This window comes from Gopherus flavomarginatus, chromosome 16, assembly GCF_025201925.1.
Source record: "Gopherus flavomarginatus isolate rGopFla2 chromosome 16, rGopFla2.mat.asm, whole genome shotgun sequence".
NCBI classification, from domain to species: domain Eukaryota; kingdom Metazoa; phylum Chordata; order Testudines; family Testudinidae; genus Gopherus; species Gopherus flavomarginatus.
The window spans coordinates 22,966,437-22,988,957 of NC_066632.1; the positions used below are offsets into that span (position 1 = coordinate 22,966,437).

General features: G+C 43.1%; 1 protein-coding gene across 1 annotated transcript; it reads left to right on the forward strand.

Annotated features, from left to right (window-relative positions):
• Positions 1-7,579: 7,579 nt before the first annotated feature.
• LOC127035447 (keratin, type II cytoskeletal 5-like) lies at positions 7,580-18,332 on the forward strand. The gene is given in 9 exon segments (XM_050925340.1): positions 7,580-8,080; positions 8,721-8,935; positions 11,411-11,471; positions 13,392-13,487; positions 14,361-14,525; positions 15,289-15,414; positions 16,576-16,796; positions 17,924-17,958; positions 18,076-18,332. Coding segments are annotated over 9 exon segments (1,677 nt in total).
• Positions 18,333-22,521: the final 4,189 nt, after the last annotated feature.

Genomic DNA, 22,521 nt, shown 5'->3' on the forward strand with positions numbered 1-22,521 from the left:
ATGCCCCACTGTAAACGTGTAGGACATAAGGTAAAGTAGCTACTCTGGAAACTCCCGGTAACAACTTTCCCTGTAATGGCCAAAAACAGTCAAACAGGTTGATTTGGTTTTCTGGCAGACTTGTCAATTGCACAAGATGGGAGAGAGACAGACTCCGCCGCCCTCCCATCAGTGGAGAGCTGAGTTCAGTCCCTTACCTATTTATTTCATTGTATACCCTGGGGAAAGTATGTGGAGAAGCCCTGCAAAGAAGCTGTTTGCACTGTGGGCGAGCTAGGATGTGGGGAATCCAGGAGTTCTGGCATGGAAAAGGTTTCCTGGGACTGGACAGAGGGTTATGTATAGTAGGTGAAATTCAGCCCTGTGCACGACGAGGAAAAGGCCCATGAACTGCTTAAACTTTCAAACTAATGGCACATAGCACAAGTTCTATTCTGCACAGTGTGAATTTTCACCTGCTATGCAAATTCATTGGCCAGCCCCCTCAGGTAGAAGATGGTGTGGCCTTAAGGTTGCATTTGCAGTGCAGGGAATGTCTTTCCTCCAAATCTATGGCCTCCTGGGGGGATTTCCCCATCCCCAGAAGTCCTTTCGTGGGTTTATTTACCAGACTCCATGTATGGTCTAGCTAGATGCAGAAAGAGCTGGGGCAAAACAAGTGGGATTTGAAGGATTGGGTCACTGAAAGATTACCCACAAGCCTTACAAGAAATGAGACTGTGACAGAGTGCACAGCACAAAATCTGGCTGCCTTGTCTTGGCTCAGGAAGAGCCTGGGGTTGGGGCAAGGTGTGGGTGAGGATCTTGCGTTTGTGTGACTAAGGACACTGGTGCTAATTACAATATAAGTTAAGAGTTGAATGAAGCAATTCGATTTTTATTGCTTTGTTTTTTTTCCTCTCTCCTTTGCAGCAAAAGAGCCTGTAGGTGACTAGTGCCGAAGCTGCAGAATCTCACGAGGGTGGAAGAAAAATAACGTGGCATAGCTTCAAAAATGTCTTGCAACGTGTCAAGGAAAGCAGCTGGTCAGAAAATGGGGGGGGGGGGTTTCCCCATGGAAAAGTTTGCCCTTTTCATTGAAAAACTGAAATTTTCAGGCTAAAACCTTTTATTTATTTATTTATTTTTATTTTACTTTTGGATGAAAAGTCAAATTTTTCTACCCAAAGCCAACATGGTCCATGAAAAGAGTTTGGGCATTGAAATGACAGTTTTCTATTGGAAGAAGGGTGGAGATGTAATTTTTTTCCCCATCAGCCCTATCAGGGATAATGATACCTACCTTTTAAAGCACTTCGCAATGGCAGGTGGCCATTTTACAGCTAGGGAAACTGAGGTACAGAGTAAAGAAACAATGTGCCCAGGGGTTTCACACAAAGTCCATGGTAGATGTGGAAGCAGCACCTGTGCCTCTTAATCCAATGCCCCATTCATGGGACTTTGCTACTTCAACAACAGAGCTGTCTTGCTAGCTGTACCTTGTACCAAGAGTTGGTCGAGAGTTTCAGGGTGAGGTTAGCTTCTGCGAATGCCGTTCATCGGAGATGGCTGGTGAGCACAGGAAACTGGCATAATCTTTTAGAGCCCAAGCCAGCAACTTGATCCTCTGATCACACAATTTTACACTGGTGGAGCTGGTGTGATTTAACAGAGTTACGCCTGCTGGCTGGAAAGCCAGAATTCTGTTTTGTGAAAAATGAGGGCGGTTGACGGCTGTTTTCACTCTTGGGATGTGGGAGATGCAAGTGCAAATCTGTGCTGTGCTTGATTTTTAAGTGGGCGAGTGCCCTAACCACTGAGCTCTCGGCTAGTCTATCCTAGGCTCCCCCCTCCCCCCCCCCCGAGAAATTCTAGGCTGAACCTGAGAAAGTTTTGTTGAAGCCAAGATGCTTGTGTGAAAAGTTTCCATTTTGAAGAATCAGCATTTGCTAAAAGAAAAACAATGTTCAACAATTCCCCTGTAGCTCAACTCCTGTGGTCGCTAGGTCTCCCTTGCCTGACACGTGACTGAGATGGACCTGAATCTAGAGCAGTAGCTATTGTACGTCACTCGAATAGGCCCAGTGCAGAACACCATATCTGAGCCACCCTCCCTGTTCAGGAATCTGAGCTGGCAGCTGGAGTTGGATTCTGCTGCCTGGCGGTGGGGGTGTCTGCCCTTGCCCATAAATTATTTGAGTGAAGTACCGTGAAGTCTTATGGAAAAGCCTTGTAGAATCTCATAAGAGCACCACCAAGAAGATTCTGTAGAAATTAAAGGGCATTCACTAGGAACGCCTGATAAAGTTTGCTTGAGAATTTTATCCTTACTGTAGAATTTGGCAGGTTCGTCGGCAGGATATCTGTAGAAAGGTGATCATCTCCATTTAATTCTACTGGACTCTTCTATATCTGTATTTACCTATTCTGTGTCTATAATTCTATACAGCCAGGAGCTAACCAAAAAAAGTGCATAGGAGCATATTGAAATTGCAATATAACAGATGCAAAGAACCCTGTATAAATATATGCACAGTGATTCCTGTTTTAAGTGGCCAACAGTGATTTCCCCCTACCCCCCCTTGAATTTCCCCAACACCCTCTCCCAGTTTTGTGAACTAGTTACATGCCAAACCTGGTGTCTGAACTTTGAGACTGTCCTCACCCACAACTATTTCACATTTGGGGACAATATATACCTTCAAGTCAGAGGCGCTGCTATGAGTACCCGCATGGCCCCATAGTATGCCAACATTTTTATGGCTGACTTAGAGCAACACTTCCTTAGCTCTCATTCCCCTAATGTCCCTACTCTGCACTGATGACATCTTCATCATCTGGACCCATGGAAAAGAAGCCCTTGAGGAATTCCACCATGATTTCAACAATTTCCATCCCACCATCGACCTCAGCCTAGACCAAACCACACAAGCGGTCCATTTCCTTGACACTACTGTGCTAATAAGCAATGATCACATAACCACCACCCTATACCGGAAATCTACTGACCGCTATACTTACCTACATGCCTCCAGCTTCTATCCAGGACACACCACACGATCCACTGTCTTCAGCCAAGCTCTAAGGTACAATCGCATTTGCTCCAATCCCTCAGACAGAGACAAACACCTACAAGATCTCTATCAAGCATTCTTAAAACTACAATACCCACCTGCTGAAGTGAAAAAAACAGATTGACAGAGCCAGAAAAGGAGCCAGAAGTCACCTACTACAAGACAGTCCCAACAAAGAAAATAACAGAACACCACTAGCCGTTACCTTCAGCTCCCAACTAAAACCTCTCCAGCGCATCATCAAAGATCTACAACCTATCCTGAAAGATGATCCCTCACTCTCCCAGATCTTGGGAGACAGACCTGTCCTCGCTTACAGACAGCACCCCCAACCTGAAGCAAATACTCATCAGCAACCGCACACCACAGAACAAAAACACTAACCCAGGAACCTATCCTTTCAAGGCAGTCCAATGCCAACTCTGTCCACATATCTATTCAAGTGACACCATAATAGGACCTAATCACATCAGCCACGCCATTAGGGGCTCGTTCACCTGCACGTCTACCAATGTGATATATGCCATCATGTGCCAGCAATGCCCCTCTGCCATGTACATTGGCCAAACTGGACAGTCTCTACACAAAAGAATAAATGGACACAAATCTGACATCAGGAATCATAGCATTCAAAAACCAGTAGGAGAACACTTCAGCCTCTCTGGCCATTCAGTAATAGATTTAAAGGTGGCAATTTTGCAATAGAAAAGCTTCAAAAACAGACTCCAATGAGAAACTGCTGAACTTGAATTAATATGCAAACTAGATACAATCAATTTAGGCTTAAATAGAGACTGGGAATGGCTGAGCCATTACACACATTGAATCTATTTCCCCATGTTAAGTATCCTCACACCTTCTTGTCAAACTGTCTTAAATGGGTCATCTTGATTATCACTACAAAAGTTTTTTATCCAGCTGATAATAGCGCATCTTAATAAATTAGCCTCTTAGAGTTGATTATACAGCTCCCACCTTTTCATGTCCTCTGTATGGATATATCTCTCCTCACTATATGTTCCATTCTATGCATCTGATGAAGTGGGCTGTAGCCCATGAAAGCTTCTGCTCAAATAAATGTGTTAGTCTCTAAGGTGCCACAAGTACTCTTGTTCTTTTTACGGATACAGACTAACACAGCTGCTACTCTGAAACCTGCTAGTTCTTGTGTTATGTGAAGGATTAAATAACATTTCCTTGTTCACTTTCTTCACACCAGTCAAGATTTTATAGACCTCTATCATATTCCCCCTTAGCTGTCTCTTTTCTAAGTTGAAAATTCCCAGTCATTTTAATTTCTCCTCCTGTTTCATACCCCTGATCATTTTAGTTGCCCATCTCTGTACCTTTTCCATTTCCAATCTCTCTCTTTTGGGATGGGGTGACCAGATCTGCACACAGTATTCAAGGTGTACACATACCATGGATTGATATAGAGGCAATATGATATTTTCTCTCTTATTATCTATCCCTTTCTTAATGATTCCCAACATTTTGTTTGCTTTTTTGACAGCCGCTGCACATTGAGTGGATGTTTTCAGAGAACTATCCACAATGACTCCAAGATCTCTTCCTTGAGTGTTAATGGCTAATTCAGACGCCTTCATTTTGTATGTATAATTGAGATTGCTTTCCAATGTGCATTACTTTGCATTTATCAACATTGAATTTCATCTGCCATTTTGTTGCCCAGTCACCCAGTTTTGTGAGATCCGTTTGTAGCTCTTCGCAGTCTGCCTGGGATTTAACTATCTTGAATAGTTTTGTATCATCTGAAAATTTTGCCACCTCATTGTTTACCCATTTTTCCAGATCATTTATGAGTAGGTTGAATAGTAATGGTCCCAGTACCGGCCCCTCTGGGATACCACTATTTATCTTTCTACATTCTGAAAACTGATAATTTATTCCTACCCTTTGTTTCTCATATTTTAACCAGTTACTGATCCATGAGAGGACTTCCCTCTTATCCCATGATGGCTTACTTTTCAAAAGTCAATTTAAATTAAATACATTTTTAAAAAAAATTATATATTTTTAGAAATCTAGACCTGTTATGTGTTTTGGTGTAACCTGCATTATCCTTATGTTAAATTTGCATTATCCTAACGAAATATTTACTTTATTCATATCTCTTTTAGATATCTCTATCTCATTGGCCCTGACACCCCCCTGTAAATTCGAACACCCCCCCTAATTTCAGTTCTTGGGGAAACTACTGGTGGCCAATGAGAAACCAGTTTACACGAGTGGCCAGTGGTCTAGTGAGTCGTGTATTGGACCAAGACTCAGCAGACTGGGCTTCTAGTCTTAGGTCAGTGGCCTTCTAGGTGATGTAGAGCAAATCATATGACCTGTTTTGCCGTAGTTTTCCCATGTGTAAAATGGGAATAATCATACTGGCCTGTAAAGAATGTTGAGCTCTACTGATGCAAAGTACTAGATGCTGTTATTTACATTTGCATGACCCTCGGCCTGCACCCAAGGGCTTGTTTACATGATGAGTTACTACATGGCATGCTGTAGATTCACATCCAGGCTTGCTGCGCTGTAACTTGATGTGCAGACAAGCTCTAAGATCGGGGCTCCATTGTGCTAGGCACTTTGCAAAGACAGAGTTAGAGATGGTCCCTGCTCTGAAGATCAAAATAGACAAAACACAGGAGGGGAAAAAGTGGCATGTTTTACTTAAGGTTGTCCGGCAGATCTGTGGTAAAGTTTGCCCCAGTCACTAGATCACGCTGGGCTTCTAAGAAAAGGAGGGTCCGCATTCATCTCACTCACTTCATGTATGGGATATTTTAGGTGGGCTTTTAAGACCTGAGGTGGTGTCACAAAGCAATCCTTCGTTCAGGTTTCAGAGTGTTTAGTGAAACACAATAAAGGCATGGAACACTAGCCGATGTGACCATCGCAACGCTGGTATGCTCATTTGCCCACAATTGTTTTCTTGCCGAAGTCAAATAGCCTGGGATCAGTTCACCCAAATGTTCCTGATTTCACATCAAAAGGTCACCTGACCTGTTGAAACCCCATGAGACAGACCAACAACCCACTGATGGGCTGTGATGTATAGGGCAACGCTGGGATCTTTCCTGTCCTCACCAACCCAGAAGGAATGGTTTTTCTAACCAGCATGGTAGGCTCCTCAGATACCTCAGTGGGTGGAGATCACTAGCACTATTCTGATGTAGTTTGGACGCAGGGCCCAGTGAATGACGCGTACTAAAAGCAGAATACCCCTTGCCATGAGCACACACATCATCATTAACTGAATGTAATGTCCTGACAAAGATATGTGAGGGCCAGTTCCCTGCGAAACCCGCTACTGGGTCCATGTTGGAGATGGGCCACTGGATGGGGTGGATCAATATTCCGAGGTGGGCCAGAGAATCCTCTTCCTAGATGCCTGGCGGGTGGGTTTGGCTCACATGCTCAGGGACATATTGATACATGCATTTGGGATTGGGAAGGCATTTTCCCCCAGGCCAACCTGACCTGGGGTGTTGGGGTTTTTGACCTTCCTCTGCAGCATAGGGTGTGGATTGATTGCTAGCCTCATCAGTGCATATCTCACCTAATCAATTCCCTGCCATTGCAGGGGACTTGGGCAGCAGTGTCACCTCAGTCTCTCTTCTTCTCTGCTTGCCATATAGTGAATGACGTTGTCTTTTCTAGCCGAGGCTGAAAGGGGGACGGTAGATTGCAGATACTAAACATTTGACTAGAACGGTTGGTAATGAAACTCCTCACATCTGTGCAAACCTATGTATGTTCTCCAGCTAGCATGCCATCAGTCCCCTTAAATAGGACCAAGAAATGAAAATGGAGATTAATGTTTTAACTAAGTAAACCCACAACCTCTTTTCATTGCTATAGTTCAGACCGCTTCCCTCTGGATTAAGAAACTGATTTTGGAGAATGCAAATCAACATTTTTTTTCCAAGCAGAAAGTTGATTTATGGGGCAATCCTGGGGTGTGTTGTGTTGTGTTGATTTTTTTTTGTTTTGTTTTGTCTTCTGAATTGTGAAAGGCAGGGTATTTCTTCTGAATTCACTAAACCAACACTTGCCAACAGACTTTAAAAAGTCAGTGATCTGGATATAGGAAGGGTCTCACCCTAGGGCAAAATATGTCAAGGAATTTAGAATGCCATGTCATCCAAGTAAGACTCTGGATAATATATTCTGGGTTGGTACAAGGAAAACACAAGTAATTTGAGGCAAACAAGTTCCCAAAGACAACAGTACTGCTGCAAGTTTTTTAGCTCTTTGGGGTGTGTTTCAGGGAAGGTCAGTTTTTTGACAAAAGGAAGAGGTGATGGCTCATCTAAGCCCAGGAACACAGAAATTGACACCTTTCTCCACTCCCATGTTACCTAGCTAGCTCCCTGAACAGATAAAAAGGAAGAGATTTGCACTGTCTTTAGATGGACTCAACGGCTTTTGCCCTGGGACTTTCCTCTGGTAGCTGCTCCATCAAGGTCTCCTTTTCTCTTCTCTTCTGCTGCAGAGAAGCTGCCGCTATGTCTCTCCAGTGTTATGGCCGAAGCCTAGGAGGCAGCATTGGGGGTTTCCGCTCCAGCTCTGCCTGTTTTGGTGGTGGGAACAAAGTCAGCACGGTGTCACGCGGAGGATGCACAGGCTTAGTCTGGAGTCCCAGAAGCTTTGGCAGTAGGAGCCTGCATAACTTGGGAGGAAATAAAAGGATTTCCATTGGTGGATTTGGTGGCACTTGTGGAGGGTTTGGGGCCGGCGGCCAAGCGGATGGAGGGTTTGGCGGTGGTGCTGGGTCTGGGGGAGAGTTCAGTGGCGGGCTTGGTGGTGGCTTTGGTGGTGGGGCTGGAGGAGGATTCGGTGGTGGATGGGATGGCCCTCTATTTCCTGTTTGCCCACCTGGTGGCATCCAAGAAGTGACCATCAACCAGAACCTCCTGACTCCTCTCAACTTGAAGATCGATCCAGAAAGTGAGGAAAGGGAGCAAATGAAGACCCTGAACAACAAATTTGCCTCCTTTATCAACAAGGTGAGATGGGTGGGGGAAGGGACATTCTATTGCTCCTAGAGACCCCACACAAGATCAGCCCCCCTCCCCAACTGCCTGTGACTGTACAAACACTGCAGAAGAGAGCCCCTTCCCCCAAAGAGCTTACATTGTAAATAGACGAGACAAAGAGTGGGAGGGGAAGTGACTTGCTCAAGATCACAGAGAAGGTTACTGGTAGACTAGGGAATTGAACCATGGGTTTCTGCTCTACCTACTGGACCATTAGCCTTGGTTACCAAGGCAACAAATTGAATGATGTATTCCCTGCTAAATGTCATCTCCCATCTGGTCAACACCATCCATTTTGGTGTGGTTCTTCTAATCCATTGGTGTCTCTGTGATGAGAAAGCTCGTTTCTTTTGCCTATGACTGAGAATTTTGTCTGGAAAAAAATCCCCGCACAAATATTTGATTCTGCTGTTCGAGGAGCATTTTTTCCTGTTTATTCAAGAGGATTCTGGAACAGGGTTGTTGAGTCATTGCTCTCAGGATAGGTGTATGGGGCAAAAGGTTAAACTCACTAGACCTGGTCAACAACAATAAGCAAACAAACAAAAAAGAAGGATGAAAATTTTAGCTAATCTTTTTTTTCCCCCAACAACTTTCTTTTGGCTTTCAGGTCTGATTTCTAGAACAGCAGAATAAAGTTCTGGAGACGAAATGGAAACTCTTGCAGGAACAGGGCCAAGTCCCCATTAAAAAGAACCTTGTCCAGCTCTTTGAGGCTTATATCAATGGCTTGAGAAAGCAGCTAGATGGCCTCTTAAATGAGAGGAGACAGCTGGATACCGAGTGGAAGAACTTCCAAGATCTGGTGGAGGATTTCAAGAACAAGTAAGGAAATAATAACAAAGTATAATCATTGCAGTCAGCCTCCAGTCAGAAAGCTGGGAAGCCAATTGGAAATTTGCCAAAGTTCAGATTATTGGGTTCTGGGGGTTGGTCTGGGTCAATTTCTAGTAATAATTAGAGTTGGTGGAAATTTTCTGAAAATGTTCTGAAATTTGATTTTTCAAAAAAGTCAAAATTTGAAATATTGGTGAAATTTTTACTGAAATTTCAAATTTTGACAAAAAAATGGACAAAATGGTCACAGAAATTGAGTCATGTGGTTCAACCAGCTGTAGAGATGGTAAAAAAAAAATAATAAAAACTTTTTCAAAATTTGAAATGTGGATGAAATGTCCATAAAAATTTCAAATGCTGAGAAAAGAAATTGTCAAAATGTTCATGAAAACTTCACCCTTTCAATCAGCTGTAGAAATGGTCATTCTTTTTCAAAATTTTGATGAAATTTGTCATCAAAATTTTGAATTTTGACAAGGAAGGATACAATTTTCATGAATTGTCTCAACTCATTTTTCTGCTGGCACTAATGTGAATATGAATTATGGTTCTGATTGAAAGAGAATAATCTTCTGGTAGGGATTTATTATAGTTGACCTTTTCGCTAATTAGGAATGGATTATTAAGATTTAATTGTATTATATTAGTGGACAGATCCCACTCTAACTTGCTCTTCGGTAATTTGAAATCAGTCAGGTTTTACCTTTGTGGGTAGGACTTTTGAAACCAATTTGCCAAGATGGAGATTTAACAAAATCCCCTGCTCTTGGATGTGAATAAGGTGGGATGTAGTCTTATTGATAGGGCCCTATCAATTTCATGGTCCAGTTTGGTCAATTTCATGGTCAGAGGTTTTTAAAAATCATAAATTTCATGATTTCAGCTATTTAAATCTGAAATTTCGTGGTGTTGTAATTGTAGGGGACCTGACCCAAAGAGGAGTTGTTGGGGGTTGCAAGGTTATTGCAGGGGAGGGTTGTGGTACTGCTATCCTTACTTCTGTGCTGCTGGCGGTGGTGCTGCCTTCAGAGTTGAGCAGCTGGAGATCAGTGGCTGCTGGCCGGGAGCCCAGCTCTGAAGGCAGAGCTGCTGCCAGCAGCAGCACAGAAGTAAGGATGGCCTGGTATGGTATTGTCACCTTTACTTCTGTGCTGCTGCCTGCAGAACTGGGCCCCCAGTCAGCAGCTGTCACTCTCTGGCCACCCAGTTCTGAAGTAAGTGTGGCACAGTACGGTATTGCTACCCTTACTTCTGCACTGCTGCTGGCCGGGTGCCGCCTTCAGATCTGGGCGCCTGGCTAATGACCACCACTCTCCGGGCACCCAGCTCTGAAGGCAGCGCTGAAGTAAGGGTGGCAATACGTGACCCCCCCCAATAACCTTGTGACCTCCACCGTCCCCGCAATTCCATTTTGAGTCAGGACCCCCAATTTGAGAAATGCTGGTCTCCCCTGTGAAATCTTTATAATATACGGTAAAAGCACACAGGGGTAGACCAGATTTCACAATCCGTGATGTGTTTTTCATGGCTGTGAATTTGGTAGAGAGAGAACAGAGAACGATCAGGTTGACTGGATGGGTTCCACGATTCTTGTTCCAGAGCTATGAGAAATCCACAAACACCCCTACGGTATAAACTCATGGGCTCACAGAAGTCAACAAAATCCTTTGATCCTTCATGGAACCTCTTCTCTCAGCTCACACGCATCCCTCACACAAGCACATGGACAGTGAGAAGAGTTTTCACCTCTACAATCCCGCCATATTGGAGGTTTTTAAGTACAGGTTAAACAAACATTTGTCAGAGATCGTTTAGATGTACTTAATCCTACCTCAGCATGGGGAGATGGACTAGTCTAGATGACCACTGGTGGTCCCTTCTAGCCCTATATTTCTATGATATTGTTACATCCCCCTTGAATATGGACAGTCCTTTTTTTAAAAAAAAAAAAAGCTGCACAAAACACTAGAAAATGTACAATTTGCTAAGCGATTTTAGGAGTGGCCCAGATGACCTGATAGGTGTTTGCACTGCTAAGTCCCTGAGAGATCGTAATTCAATACCTGAGTGCAGTTATATCATAATAAGTTGGGCTATCAGACATAGTATGGAAGTACCACTTTGTGTGCCTAATTTTGCAAACCCTTGCTGTCGGGTGCGAAGTTTGCTACCATGAGTAGTCCCACTGAAGTGAATGAAGCTCCTGGTGGAGGTCACATGCTACTCTCGGTAGTAAGTATGTGCATCATTGGGCTCTTTGTTGGGTTGGGTGTTTTAGAAAGATGGCAGCAATCAGTGGTTCGTTTGAGAAGGCAAAAGGTCCATAAATCCTCAGACACGATGGTAGACTTTTGCCAAAGGGGTCCGACCCATTTCCATTAGCCTCCTTGTCTTGTTGCCGATGACTTAGGCAAGAATAAAAATAAGCAACCGGACCCTGTTTTCTCCTTTTACACTCAACAGGTATGAAGAGGAAATAAACAAGAGGACAGCTGTGGAGAATGACTTTGTGGTCCTCAAACAGGTGAGAAAATCAGCCCGGTAAAAACCCACAGAAAGCTTTAAGCAATGAACAGAAAATGGTTGGGATTGTCAGGAACTGTTTGTTTAAAAGTGCCCCCCAAAAGAACAGGGGGAGAGTTGATCATTCATAATTTTGCTGATCATCAACAGCCAATGAATTGATAAGCAATGACTGCTACAATTTTAAACTGTGATTATATGTTTAGGGAGAGCGGTTCTCTCGAGTCAGGATTAGTTCAGTAACAAACCCACAGTAAGTCATCTTTGATTGGATTTATTGAAGTAACAGTTAGTAAAAACAGCACATACACAGAGAGACAAACTGTTACTGCTGAAGACCTCCCCGGAGTTTGCTTGCATCCAGTCTGCAGAGGGTCTTACTTCTCCTACGATTTAGGAGCCACTATGCCCTTGCTACCCATTTTGTGTATCTTCTGGTTCTTATCTGTTTTCTGTTTTTGGTACGCACTTCTTATCTTAGGCTATTTTCAAAGTTCTTTGTTCCACTGCATATCCTGTGGCTAGTACGCTGCTAAGATAGCTCTTAAAAGGGTCTTCAGAATATGCTAAGAGTTGCTGCTCAGTAAAATTCTACTCTTTAACGTTAGCTTCATCTTAACAGACACCACCGTGTGAATCTTGCTCCCCAACACATCTTAAGATCTTGGCCTATCTTGAGTTTGGACCAACTTCTGTTGGTCAGGACTGCCCAGAGTGGGGGGGCAAGTGGGGCAATTTGCCCTGGGCCCTGCAGGGGCCCCCAAGAGAATATAGTATTCTATAGTATTGCAACTTTTTTTTATGGAAGGGCCCCCTCGAAATTGCTTTGCCTCAGGCCCCTTGAATCCTCTGGGTGGCCCTGCTGTTGGTAAGAGAAACAACACAAAGCTCTTTTTCAGGTCTGAGTTTCAGAAAAGAGTTCAGGTCAGGCTGATATAATAGCAAAATAAATCAGGAACAAGGTTGCTGGGTACAAGTCTTTCTACTGCTGAAGGCGAAGTGCATAAACTGTGTAGACAAATACACAACTTACACAGATGCCTGCCTCTTTCTTTTTTGTACATGATTAGCCTTAATTCAGTAGGTGTTTTACTCCATTATTATTTTTTATTTATATTGCAATAGAACCTAGGAGCTTTAGTCCTGGCCCAGAACCTCATCGCGCAAGGTGCTGTACAAAAACAGGACAAAAAAATGGTCCCTGCCTCAAAGAGTTTATAATCAAAGTATAATAAGACAAAAGGGTAGAGGGAGAGAGACAGTGAGCACAAGAAAACGAAGAGACAATATTGTATGGGTTTGCGTAGAAATATCCTTCCTCAATACACAATTCAGCTTGTCCCAGCTTCAGGTTTACTGTAGGCAGACTAACATTAGAGACCAGTTTTTGGGAGCATCACTAATAAAAGTGATTAGAAGTTTTTTTGGTCTCAACTTTTTTTTTTGCCCCAAAAGGCAGTTTTCATAAAAACGGAAAAGTTTAGAAAAATGTGTCAATGTTGAGGAAATTTCATTTTGAGCTAAAATATGAAAGGAAGTGTTTTGATGTCCAAATGTCCCAGTTTGATATTTTTGGAAAGGAGCATTTCACTTTTTTTTCATTTTAAAAGTTTTTTTTAAAAGTTTAAAAAAAGATCAAAATCGGAAGAAAATGTTTCACTTTATTGGAAACAAACAAACAAACCCAGAACAACAACAGTTCAATTGATCCCAAATTATTATTCCCTCACCCAAACTGAGCCGTGCAGGAAATTTCAAAATGTTCTGGTTTCGTTTAATTTCGGAACAGGAAAAAAAAATCTTAATCATGGATTTTCCTGCAAAATGGAAAATCTGGTTTCTGTCCAGCTCTAAATAGAAGCCTGATTTTATTAGCCTCAGGAGATGGAAAGATTCACTCTATTACTGATCTTTCCTTTAGGACATGGATGCAGCCTATATGAACAAGGTGGAGCTGCAAGTGAAACTAGACTCCCTGACTGATGAGATCAACTTCCTGAGAAGTCTGTATGAGGCGGTAAGAAGGCTTGCCATTCTCTTGGTCAGCTGGGCAGTACAGCCCTTGAGAGCTAATTCTAAACAGCTGGATGGTACCACTAGATAGCTGGGGATTGGGATTTTTGGCTTTCTGCGGATGAATATTCCTCTCTAAAATACATCCATATCAACTGTGTAGGATAGGGTTTTGTTTTGGAAACCTATTTCCAATTTAAACTGAAGCAGCACCAGGGTCTAAATAGATTCTTAGTGTTTAAGGCCAGAAGGGACCGTTGTGAACATCTAGTCTGGCCTCCTGTATAATACGACCAAAGAACTCACCCGGAAATTTCTGTATCAACCCCATAACTACTTTGTAAGCAAGAGCATCTCCTATAGAAAGAAGTCCAGTCCTGAATTAAGGACTTCATGTGACGGAGACTCCATCCGTAGGCAAGTTGTTCCAGTTGGTTAAATCATCCTCACTGCTATTAAAAATGCATGCCCTGTCTCTCACCTGAATGTGTCTAGTTTCACCTTCCAACCACTAGATCCGTTATGCCTTTTGCTGTTCTATTAAAGAACTGTCTACTATAGAAATCTTTTCCCTGTGAAGATACTTGTAGATGGAGATCAAGTCATCTCTTAAATCTCTCTTGGATAAACTCTACTGACCTGGGAGGACCCAGCTTGTGATACATTTAAAGGGGGGCTGATTTTCAGGAAGTGCTTCTGAAATCAGGCCTCTTGAAGGCGTCTCATGCTGGACACTCCAAATCACTGGGCACTTCAGAAATTTCAGGCCAACCTCTCTAGTCAGGGAGGATCTGAAATGGAGAAGGGCTGAGAAAGAGAGGAACAGGTACAATGAAAAACATGATGGGGTTAAAGGCCACATTTATGGGACTTGCAGGAACTGTCTCAGATGCAGCAGATCAGTTCTGACACCTCTGTGGTCCTGTCTATGGACAACAACCGAAACCTAGACCTGGACAGCATCATCGGGGAGGTCAAAGCGCAGTATGAGGAGATTGCTCAGAGGAGCCGAGTGGAGGCAGAGTCTTGCTACCAGTGCAAGGTGAGTCCTCCAGCATCTAGGGTCCTGATCATGCCTTGCATGGGAGCTTTGCCACTGGCTTCAGTGGATGCAGGGAGTTTGGATGCAAAACACCATGTGCCATTGGACAAATATAAACCCAATGCTATCCTGTAGAGCTGAGTAGCGACTGCCATCCACAGGTAGGATGCTCTGTCTTTTCACATGTCGCTTTGGCCAAGGCAAAGAGGCGGTCACATCCCTGGTGCTGCAGACCAAGATGACTGAGGTATAAGCTGTGATGGGGGTGATGTGTTTGTAGGGACGGGGCTCTATAAGGCTATTTGCTAAAGACTGTGTCTCTGCTGCTATACCACTTCCTAACAACTTGGCTAAGCTGTGCTCATAAGACGCAAGCATCCGCAGTAGTAGCAATTCCCCCCAAGTGAGTGGCAAAAGGAGAAGGCATGGAAAAACAGCCGGTCCCATGAGTTACGAACCTCTGCTACAAATGCAACCCACTGGGGAGCGTATCCCACAGGGCTGATGAATTGCCAGCTTCCTTAACTTCTGCACCTTTAGCTCAAGCAGCAGCTCCTAATTTTTAGCTTTGGAGGTCCCCGGTTCAATCCCTGGTATGTCGACCAAGAGGGTGGCCATCTCCCCACTTGGAATACTCTACTGGATTCTTCTGAACAGTGTCCTCTTTGGGAGATAACTCACTAGGTGATGATGGTTTGCTGCAAAGAGTATATGCACTAGCCTTTGTCTGACACCACCCGGTGATGTTTTTTCTGAACACCAGTTCGAAGAGCTGCAGATGACAGTGAGGAAACACGGAGACAGTCTACGAGACAGCAAGAGCGAGATCTCAGAGCTTAACCAGATGATCCAGAGGCTACGGGCTGAAATAGAAAATGTGAAGAAGCAGGTATGTCTTTTTTTCATGCGTGTGAGTGTGAACCTGGGATGATTTCCTTTAGCGTTTCACTGCAGGCAATTCAAATCTGGTAGACGTAGAGCTCATGAGAAACTTTCCACGGCAACGATTTTTCTATTAGAAAAAGCCCTTTTCACAAAATTTCAATTTTCTTTTGGGAAAATCAAAATGGCAACTCCTCAATTTCCTCCCAGGAAAGCTCTTGTTAATTTCACTTCCTGCCTGGAGAAAACAAATTTGACTAGATCCTTCTCCTAAAATGGAATTTTTCTGCAAATCCCTTCCTGTGAAGAATTTCACATATTTGGCTTTTTGCTCCAATTTGGGATTTTTTTAAACAAAAATGCACATTTCCATTTTCCAGCCAGCTCTGTTCATGTCAGGAAGCGCTCTGGCTAAAGGAAAGCATTGAGGTCTATCTGTTTCCCTATAGACTCATCAACAGCTAAGTGCTGATGAGTTTTTAACATAATTTCTGCCACAATACTCCTTGTTCTTCTAGTTTTGTCTAGTCTAGTTGCCTTTCTTGAGTGGTGACTACCATGTTGTCAATTCTTGTGATTTTTTTAGTCACACGTTGCATGGTATTTGGTGGTGGTTTTTGTTTTAAAGCCCCAGCTCCTGGAATCAGGTGATGACATGAGATTTTCAGCTTTCATTTAAGAAAGGGCCTCATGATTGCAGAGATGAAACTTGAATACTACGGTCTCCAAAACCAGAGGGCTGATAAAAAGAAGCCCCAGCTTATTTAGTATGATCTCATGAATTCTGATCTCATAATTTTTTGGTGGCATGATTTCTGAACACCTGGGTAATACTGTGACTACTGCTTTTATCAGACTGTGCTGTGAGTTCGTGTTTCATTTGTGGCCAGTCTTGGGATTTGTACCATGCTAACAAATGAAAACCATTGTGGTGATCTCACTATTGTTGCAAAATCTGGGGTAATATAAAGCTCCGGCAGCCGGATTCTCCCTCGTTCAGTCATTTATACCAGTGCACATGGAATGTAAACCACTATCATACCAAAATGTCAGTGGTTTACGCTCACTTTGCACCATTGTCAATGACATATACATACAAAGGAGGATCAGGCCTGGGTTTCTGTGCTACCCTCAGCAGAATCCATCAGATGTTTGTCTTGCCTTGCAGTGTAAAAATCTGCATACCTCCATTGCCGATGCCGAGCAGCAAGGCGAGCTGGTCCTCAAAGATGCCAAGGGCAAACTGGCTGAGCTGGAGGGTGTCCTGCAGAAGGCCAAGGCAGACTTGGCCCGCCAGCTGCGGGAGTACCAGGAACTGATGAATGTCAAGCTGGCCCTGGATATCGAGATCGCCACTTACAGGAAGCTGCTGGAAGGAGAAGAATGCAGGTTAGGGCAATATAGTGAGGACCAGATCTTTTGAAGTCAATGGGGAAACTTAGCGCGTCATACTCACCCTTTTAAAACAATGCCCCTAACTCCCCGGCAACTAAGAAGGCGGCAATCTGAATAATATTGGCATATTAGCATTTAGCACATACTGCTGCTTTAAGAGCAAGATGTGGTCTGGTCTAGTGGATAGGGTTTTGGGTAGGCACTCAGGTGATATGAGTTCTAGTCTGCCACTGATCTGCTGGGTGACCTTAAGTAAGACTGTGTACCTTTGGCCTGGTCTACCCTAATGCTGTAAGTCAGTCTGAGTTAAGTGAGGTAACTTACATTGATTTGAAGTGGTTCTCCACTGTGCTATGTCAATGGGAGACATTCACCCATTGACTTAGCTTCCTCTTCTCATTGAGGTGGATTAATTAATCATGGCAGCACTGATTTAGCCATGTAGTGAATACCAGCCCCAAATTGTTTCACAGTTTAGCTTGAGAATTCTTTTGAGACAGGAACTGTCTACTACTCTGTATCTGTGCAGGGCCCTGATCTTGGTCAGGGCTTTTTGCTGCTATGGCAAAATAAATAATAGTAATGAAGAGAATACAGATCTTGTCTAATTGTACCGCCTAGATCCATCAACTTTTCCATTGAAAAATGCAGTTTTGTGAGAATTGAAATGTTTTGTGGAAGTGTGTTTGGTTTTGAGCATTTTTCAACAGGAAAAAGTTGGAATGTTCCCTTTTGATAGCATCATTTGGTCTAATTTCATTTTGACATTTTTAGATGATAGGAGAATATTAATTTTAACATTATGTTCCATTTAGTAGCATGTGTACATAATATATATATTATAGTTAATATTTTAATACAATACAAAAGTCAAAATGACACTGTTACAAATAAGTTTGAAATGTTTCTTTCATGGCAAATTTCAAAATTTCAGTTTTCATTCTGAACCGGAATAATTTTTTACCCCCAAAATGTCAGAATATCCTGCAGAATGGAAAGTCCAGTTCCTGACCAAAAACTGACCCTGGCCTTCAGCAGATGAAATATCACTGATTGCAGGGTTCCTAGCAGTATAACAGCTCTGTTGGATGTGTAACACATACCACTTTTTTCCCTTGCAGGGTGTCTGGAGAATGCCAAAGTGCTGTGAGCATTTGTAAGTAGCTTGCACATTCATCTTGTTCTGTTAGAGGTGGTGTCAGGTTGTGGGTTGTGCGCTAGGACTCCTGGACTTGCTTCTGGAATAACCAACTGCCTTTGTTTTCCTCCACAGCCATGGTGGGTGGCAGCTTAACCTCTGGAGGTGGACTTGGAGGTGGGATTTGCCTTGGAGAAGGAGGAGGCAGTGGTGATAGAATTGGTTTCAGTTCTGGAAGTGGAAGAGGTAGATATGCCTTAGGTGGAGCATCCATCTCTGGTGGAGGATACAGTGCAGGCAACGGAGGGTATGGATCCGGAGGCAGGTCCAGTACCATTGCGAAAACAACCATCATCTCCACGTCGGTGAAATCAACAAGCAGGAGAGTCTAGAAGATGGTGCCTTCTCTTATCATCTAATGGCTGCAGCTCAGCCCCTCCACCCAACCCTGACATCCAAAAGAGAAACGAACGGTGTCCCTTACAGCTCAATAACCTGCTATGTATTGCCTTAAAGAGAGCAACTGTCATGGTGACAATTGTGACCCAACCAGTTGTCATGGTAGTGACTTTTGCTTGTCTTTTTTCGGTCCCTTTTCTTGCTGCGTGATGCATCATATCTCATTAAACTTTACAGTAAGAAATACAATGGGTTAGTTTGGTTTTTGCCCAAGGAATTTATTATTGTTATTTATTACATTGTAACAATTATAAACCCATTGAAAGAGCTGAAAGCATTTGATCAGCTCTGGTAGATGTAAGCAGGGAATATTCATTGTTTTCCCCGGAAAAATTTTTTAAATTAAAACAAAAAGATAATTTTATTTTAAAAAAAAATTCTACAAAGCTTTTCAAATTTTCGTAACAAAACCAAACCAAACCCAACAAAAACGAACATAGAATCTCCCCCACCCCAAAACCATAAAAAAAATGTCAGCAATGGAAAATTTGAAAACTTTCACCAGATTCAACAACATTTTTTGGTTTTACAGAAAACTTTTGCCAGATTTAACAATATCTTTCAGTTTTTGGTTATATTTCAATTTGGTGGGTTTTTCTGAGGACCTACCTCTGAGCCTGTTTTCTTTGCCAGCTTGGGGCTCCAGAATCCTGACTTGTTGAGTCAGATACGCTCGCCTGCTGCATCACAAACCCAGGGTCTGAACCATGCCCACAAAGCTGCAGACTAAAGTGAAAACAGCTCAGCAAGTACTCCTTTCTCCAGCACCCAGGCACCCAGCTGTCAATGGTATCCAAACCCCAAATAAATCCATTTTACTCTGAATAAAGCTTATACAGGGTAAACTCATAAATTGTCCACCCTCTGTAACACTGACAGAAAGAGATGCACAGCTGCTTGCTCCCCCAAGTATTAATCACTTACTCTGGGTTAATTAATAAACAAAAGTGATTTTATTAAGTATAAAAAGTAGGATTTCAGTGGTTTCAAGTAATAACAGACAGAACAAAGTAAGTTACCAAGCAAAATAAATCAAAACATGCAAGTCTAAGCCTACTACATTAAGAAACTGAATACAGGTAAATCAAAAAGCTTCTTTCACAGACTAGACTAGTCTGAGCCCAATCCTTTCCCCTGGTACAGTCCTTGTTAGTTCCAGCTCAGGCGGTAACTAGGGGATTTCTCATGACTGGCAGCCCCTTTTGTTCTGTTCCACCCCCTTTTTTAGCTTTGGCACAAGGCGGGAATCTTTTGTCTCTCTGGGTCCCCACCCCTCCTTCTAAATGGAAAAGCACCAGGTTTAAGATGGATTCCAGTACCAGGTGACATAGTCACATGTCTTGTGATACCCCTAACCTCCATTCTTCCCGGCCTGACTCACACGAATGCAGGAAGGCTTGCAAATAAACAGAGCCATTTACAACCAATTGTCCTAGTCAGTGGGAGCCATCAAGCCACCACCATTAATGACCCACACTTTGCATAATTACAACAGAACTTCAGAGTTATACTTCATATTTCTAGCATTAGACACAAGAATGATACATACAAATGGGATGAACATACTCAGTAGATTATAAGCTTTGTAATGATACCTTACAAGACACCTTTTGCATGAAGCATATTCCAGTTACAGTATATTCACACTTCTTAGCATATTTCCATAAAACATATTGAGTGCAATGTCACACCTCCCTCCCAGATTTAATCAAAAATGGACATTTCCTGTGGAAAGAAACATTTGGATGAAAATGCTATTTTTTGTTATTGTTGAAAACATTGTTTCGAATGAAATATGTCAACCAGCTCAAACATTAAAGGATCACTTTGTCCATCACAGAAATGCATTGACCACAGGGGTCAAAGGCCTTTTATCAGTGCTCCCCAATACTTGATAGCAATTCAGGGTGGAGAGAGAAGGATCCAGCACTCAACAGAAATAACCGGGGAACTGAATTTGGGCAGAATGGAATGACCCAATGGGAATTTGTGACAGGACACTGGCAATAACTTCTGTACTTTTGTGGGGAAAGCTAAAACCCTTGGGAGTTCTAGGTGCTCCTAGACTGCAGGTGGTCAGGACTTTGGGATAACATCTCACCTGATAGTGACACCTTGATGTTCAGTGACCATGGTGATGAGAATGGTACAAATACAACAGGCAGATAAATCCCTATCCTGAGAGAGAGAGAGACTGAGATGCCCACATAGATGGTTTTCATTCATATCTATCTAGTTTTGGTCTAGCTGATGAAAATAAAATCTGTGCTATGGGGGTCTCATGACGTCTGAAATCATGTCAAAATACTGTGTGTCGGGTGGGCTGCAAGGAGTTTGCAAGTAAGCAGGGGCTTGATCTGCATCCTCTTGCATGATGACCACTCAGCCCTGGTGCTCAGCAGCATGGAGGGGTGTTTGAGGTCCAGAAAGGGAAAAGGCAGGAGCATTATCAGTGAGAGGAAAGCCATTGACCCAAGACATCCCCTTTTGGGGGCAGGTGAGGCTGCCTGATGGCTTCCAATAAGGCAACCAACTCCATTCCCATAAGGAGCACACTTGGAGCCAGGATTGTTCCTTGGGAGATTACATGCCTGAGCAGTTGGAATGTATAATGATCCCTTCTGGCTTTAAAATCTAAGGGGGGGATCCACCACTGATGTAAACTGAAGGCAGCGGAGCTATGACCATTTAGCTCACCTGATGCCCAAGCCCCTGTGAACCTAGGGATTTACCTTTCAAGAGAAGATTAAGTGAATTCAGGGCCAGTGCAAGGTGCTGCATGACATTTAAGTGTGAATTTCTCTTGTTATTCTTGAAACAGATGGCAGTGGCACAAGCATTCCCATTGTGCCACTTTCCTGACTCATAGAAACCACACTGGTTGGGTGGAGTAGGGTGACACAGTGACTCTGTTTTCCCCATCAATCAGATGCTCAGCCTCTCTGCTGAGACTGCTAAATGTGTGGCTAATTGGTGCTGCTTTCCTAGTGGAAGTTTATGATAGCAATGAAATAATTCACTCAAGGAAGTACTCCCACTCAGCTGGGTTTTCCAAGCAAACACATCATTTCTTACAACGCGTCAGCTCACTTGCTTTGCCCTGTTTGATCCTATTGTGCAAGACGATGGATGCAGCAAAAATGTGACCCTCCCTTGGTGATATTTTTCAGTGCAGAACAACCAGCTGTGTGTCTGGATTTTCACTTTAAAAGACCAATTGTAGGTTAAAGCAAAAAAACCTTCCCTTCACGCATTTAAAAGGAGGAGGAAGAGGACAGTGAGTGTGTGTGTGTGTCTCCTTTAAAACAAGTCTTAGGTCATAGATTCCAAGGCCAGAAGGGACCACTGTGATCATGTAATGTGATCTCCTGTATAACACAGGCCATAGAGTTTCCCTGATTTTTTTTTTTCCTGTTTGAACTAGAGCATTTCTTTCTGAAAAACATCAGTCCTTGATTTAGAAACTTCCAAGGATGAATGATCCACCGTAACCTTTGGTAAGTTGTTCCACAGGTTAAGTACCCTCACTGATTAAAATTTTCACCTTAGTTCCTAGTCTGAATTTGCCTAGCTTCAACTTCTGACCTTTGGATCTTTGTTAGACTTTTTGTCTTCTAGTTTCAAAAACCCTCTATCATCAAATTTCTGTTCCTTGTAGTACTTATGGTACTTACAGACTGTGGGTACGTCGGCGGGTAGTAATCGATCTATCGGGGATCGATTTATCGCATCTTGTCTAGACGCGATAAGTCGATTCCCGAACGCATTCCCTGTTGACTCCGGAACTCCAACTCAGTAATGGAGTTGACGGGGGAGTCGCGGACGTCGATCCCGCGCTGTGAGGACCCGAGGGAAATCAATCTAAGATACTTCAACTTCAGCTACGCTATTCACGTAGTTGAAGTTGCGTACCTTAGATCGATCCCTCCCCCTAGTGTAGACCAGCCCTGTTAGATTGACTCACCCATTAACCTCCTCTTTGATAAAGTAAATAGATTGAACTCCTTGAGGTTTTTCACTGTAAGGCATGTTTTCCAAGCCCTTAAACATTCTTGTGGCTCTTCTCTGACCCCTCTCCAATTTTTTAACATTCTTCTCGAATTGTAGACACCAGTACTGGAC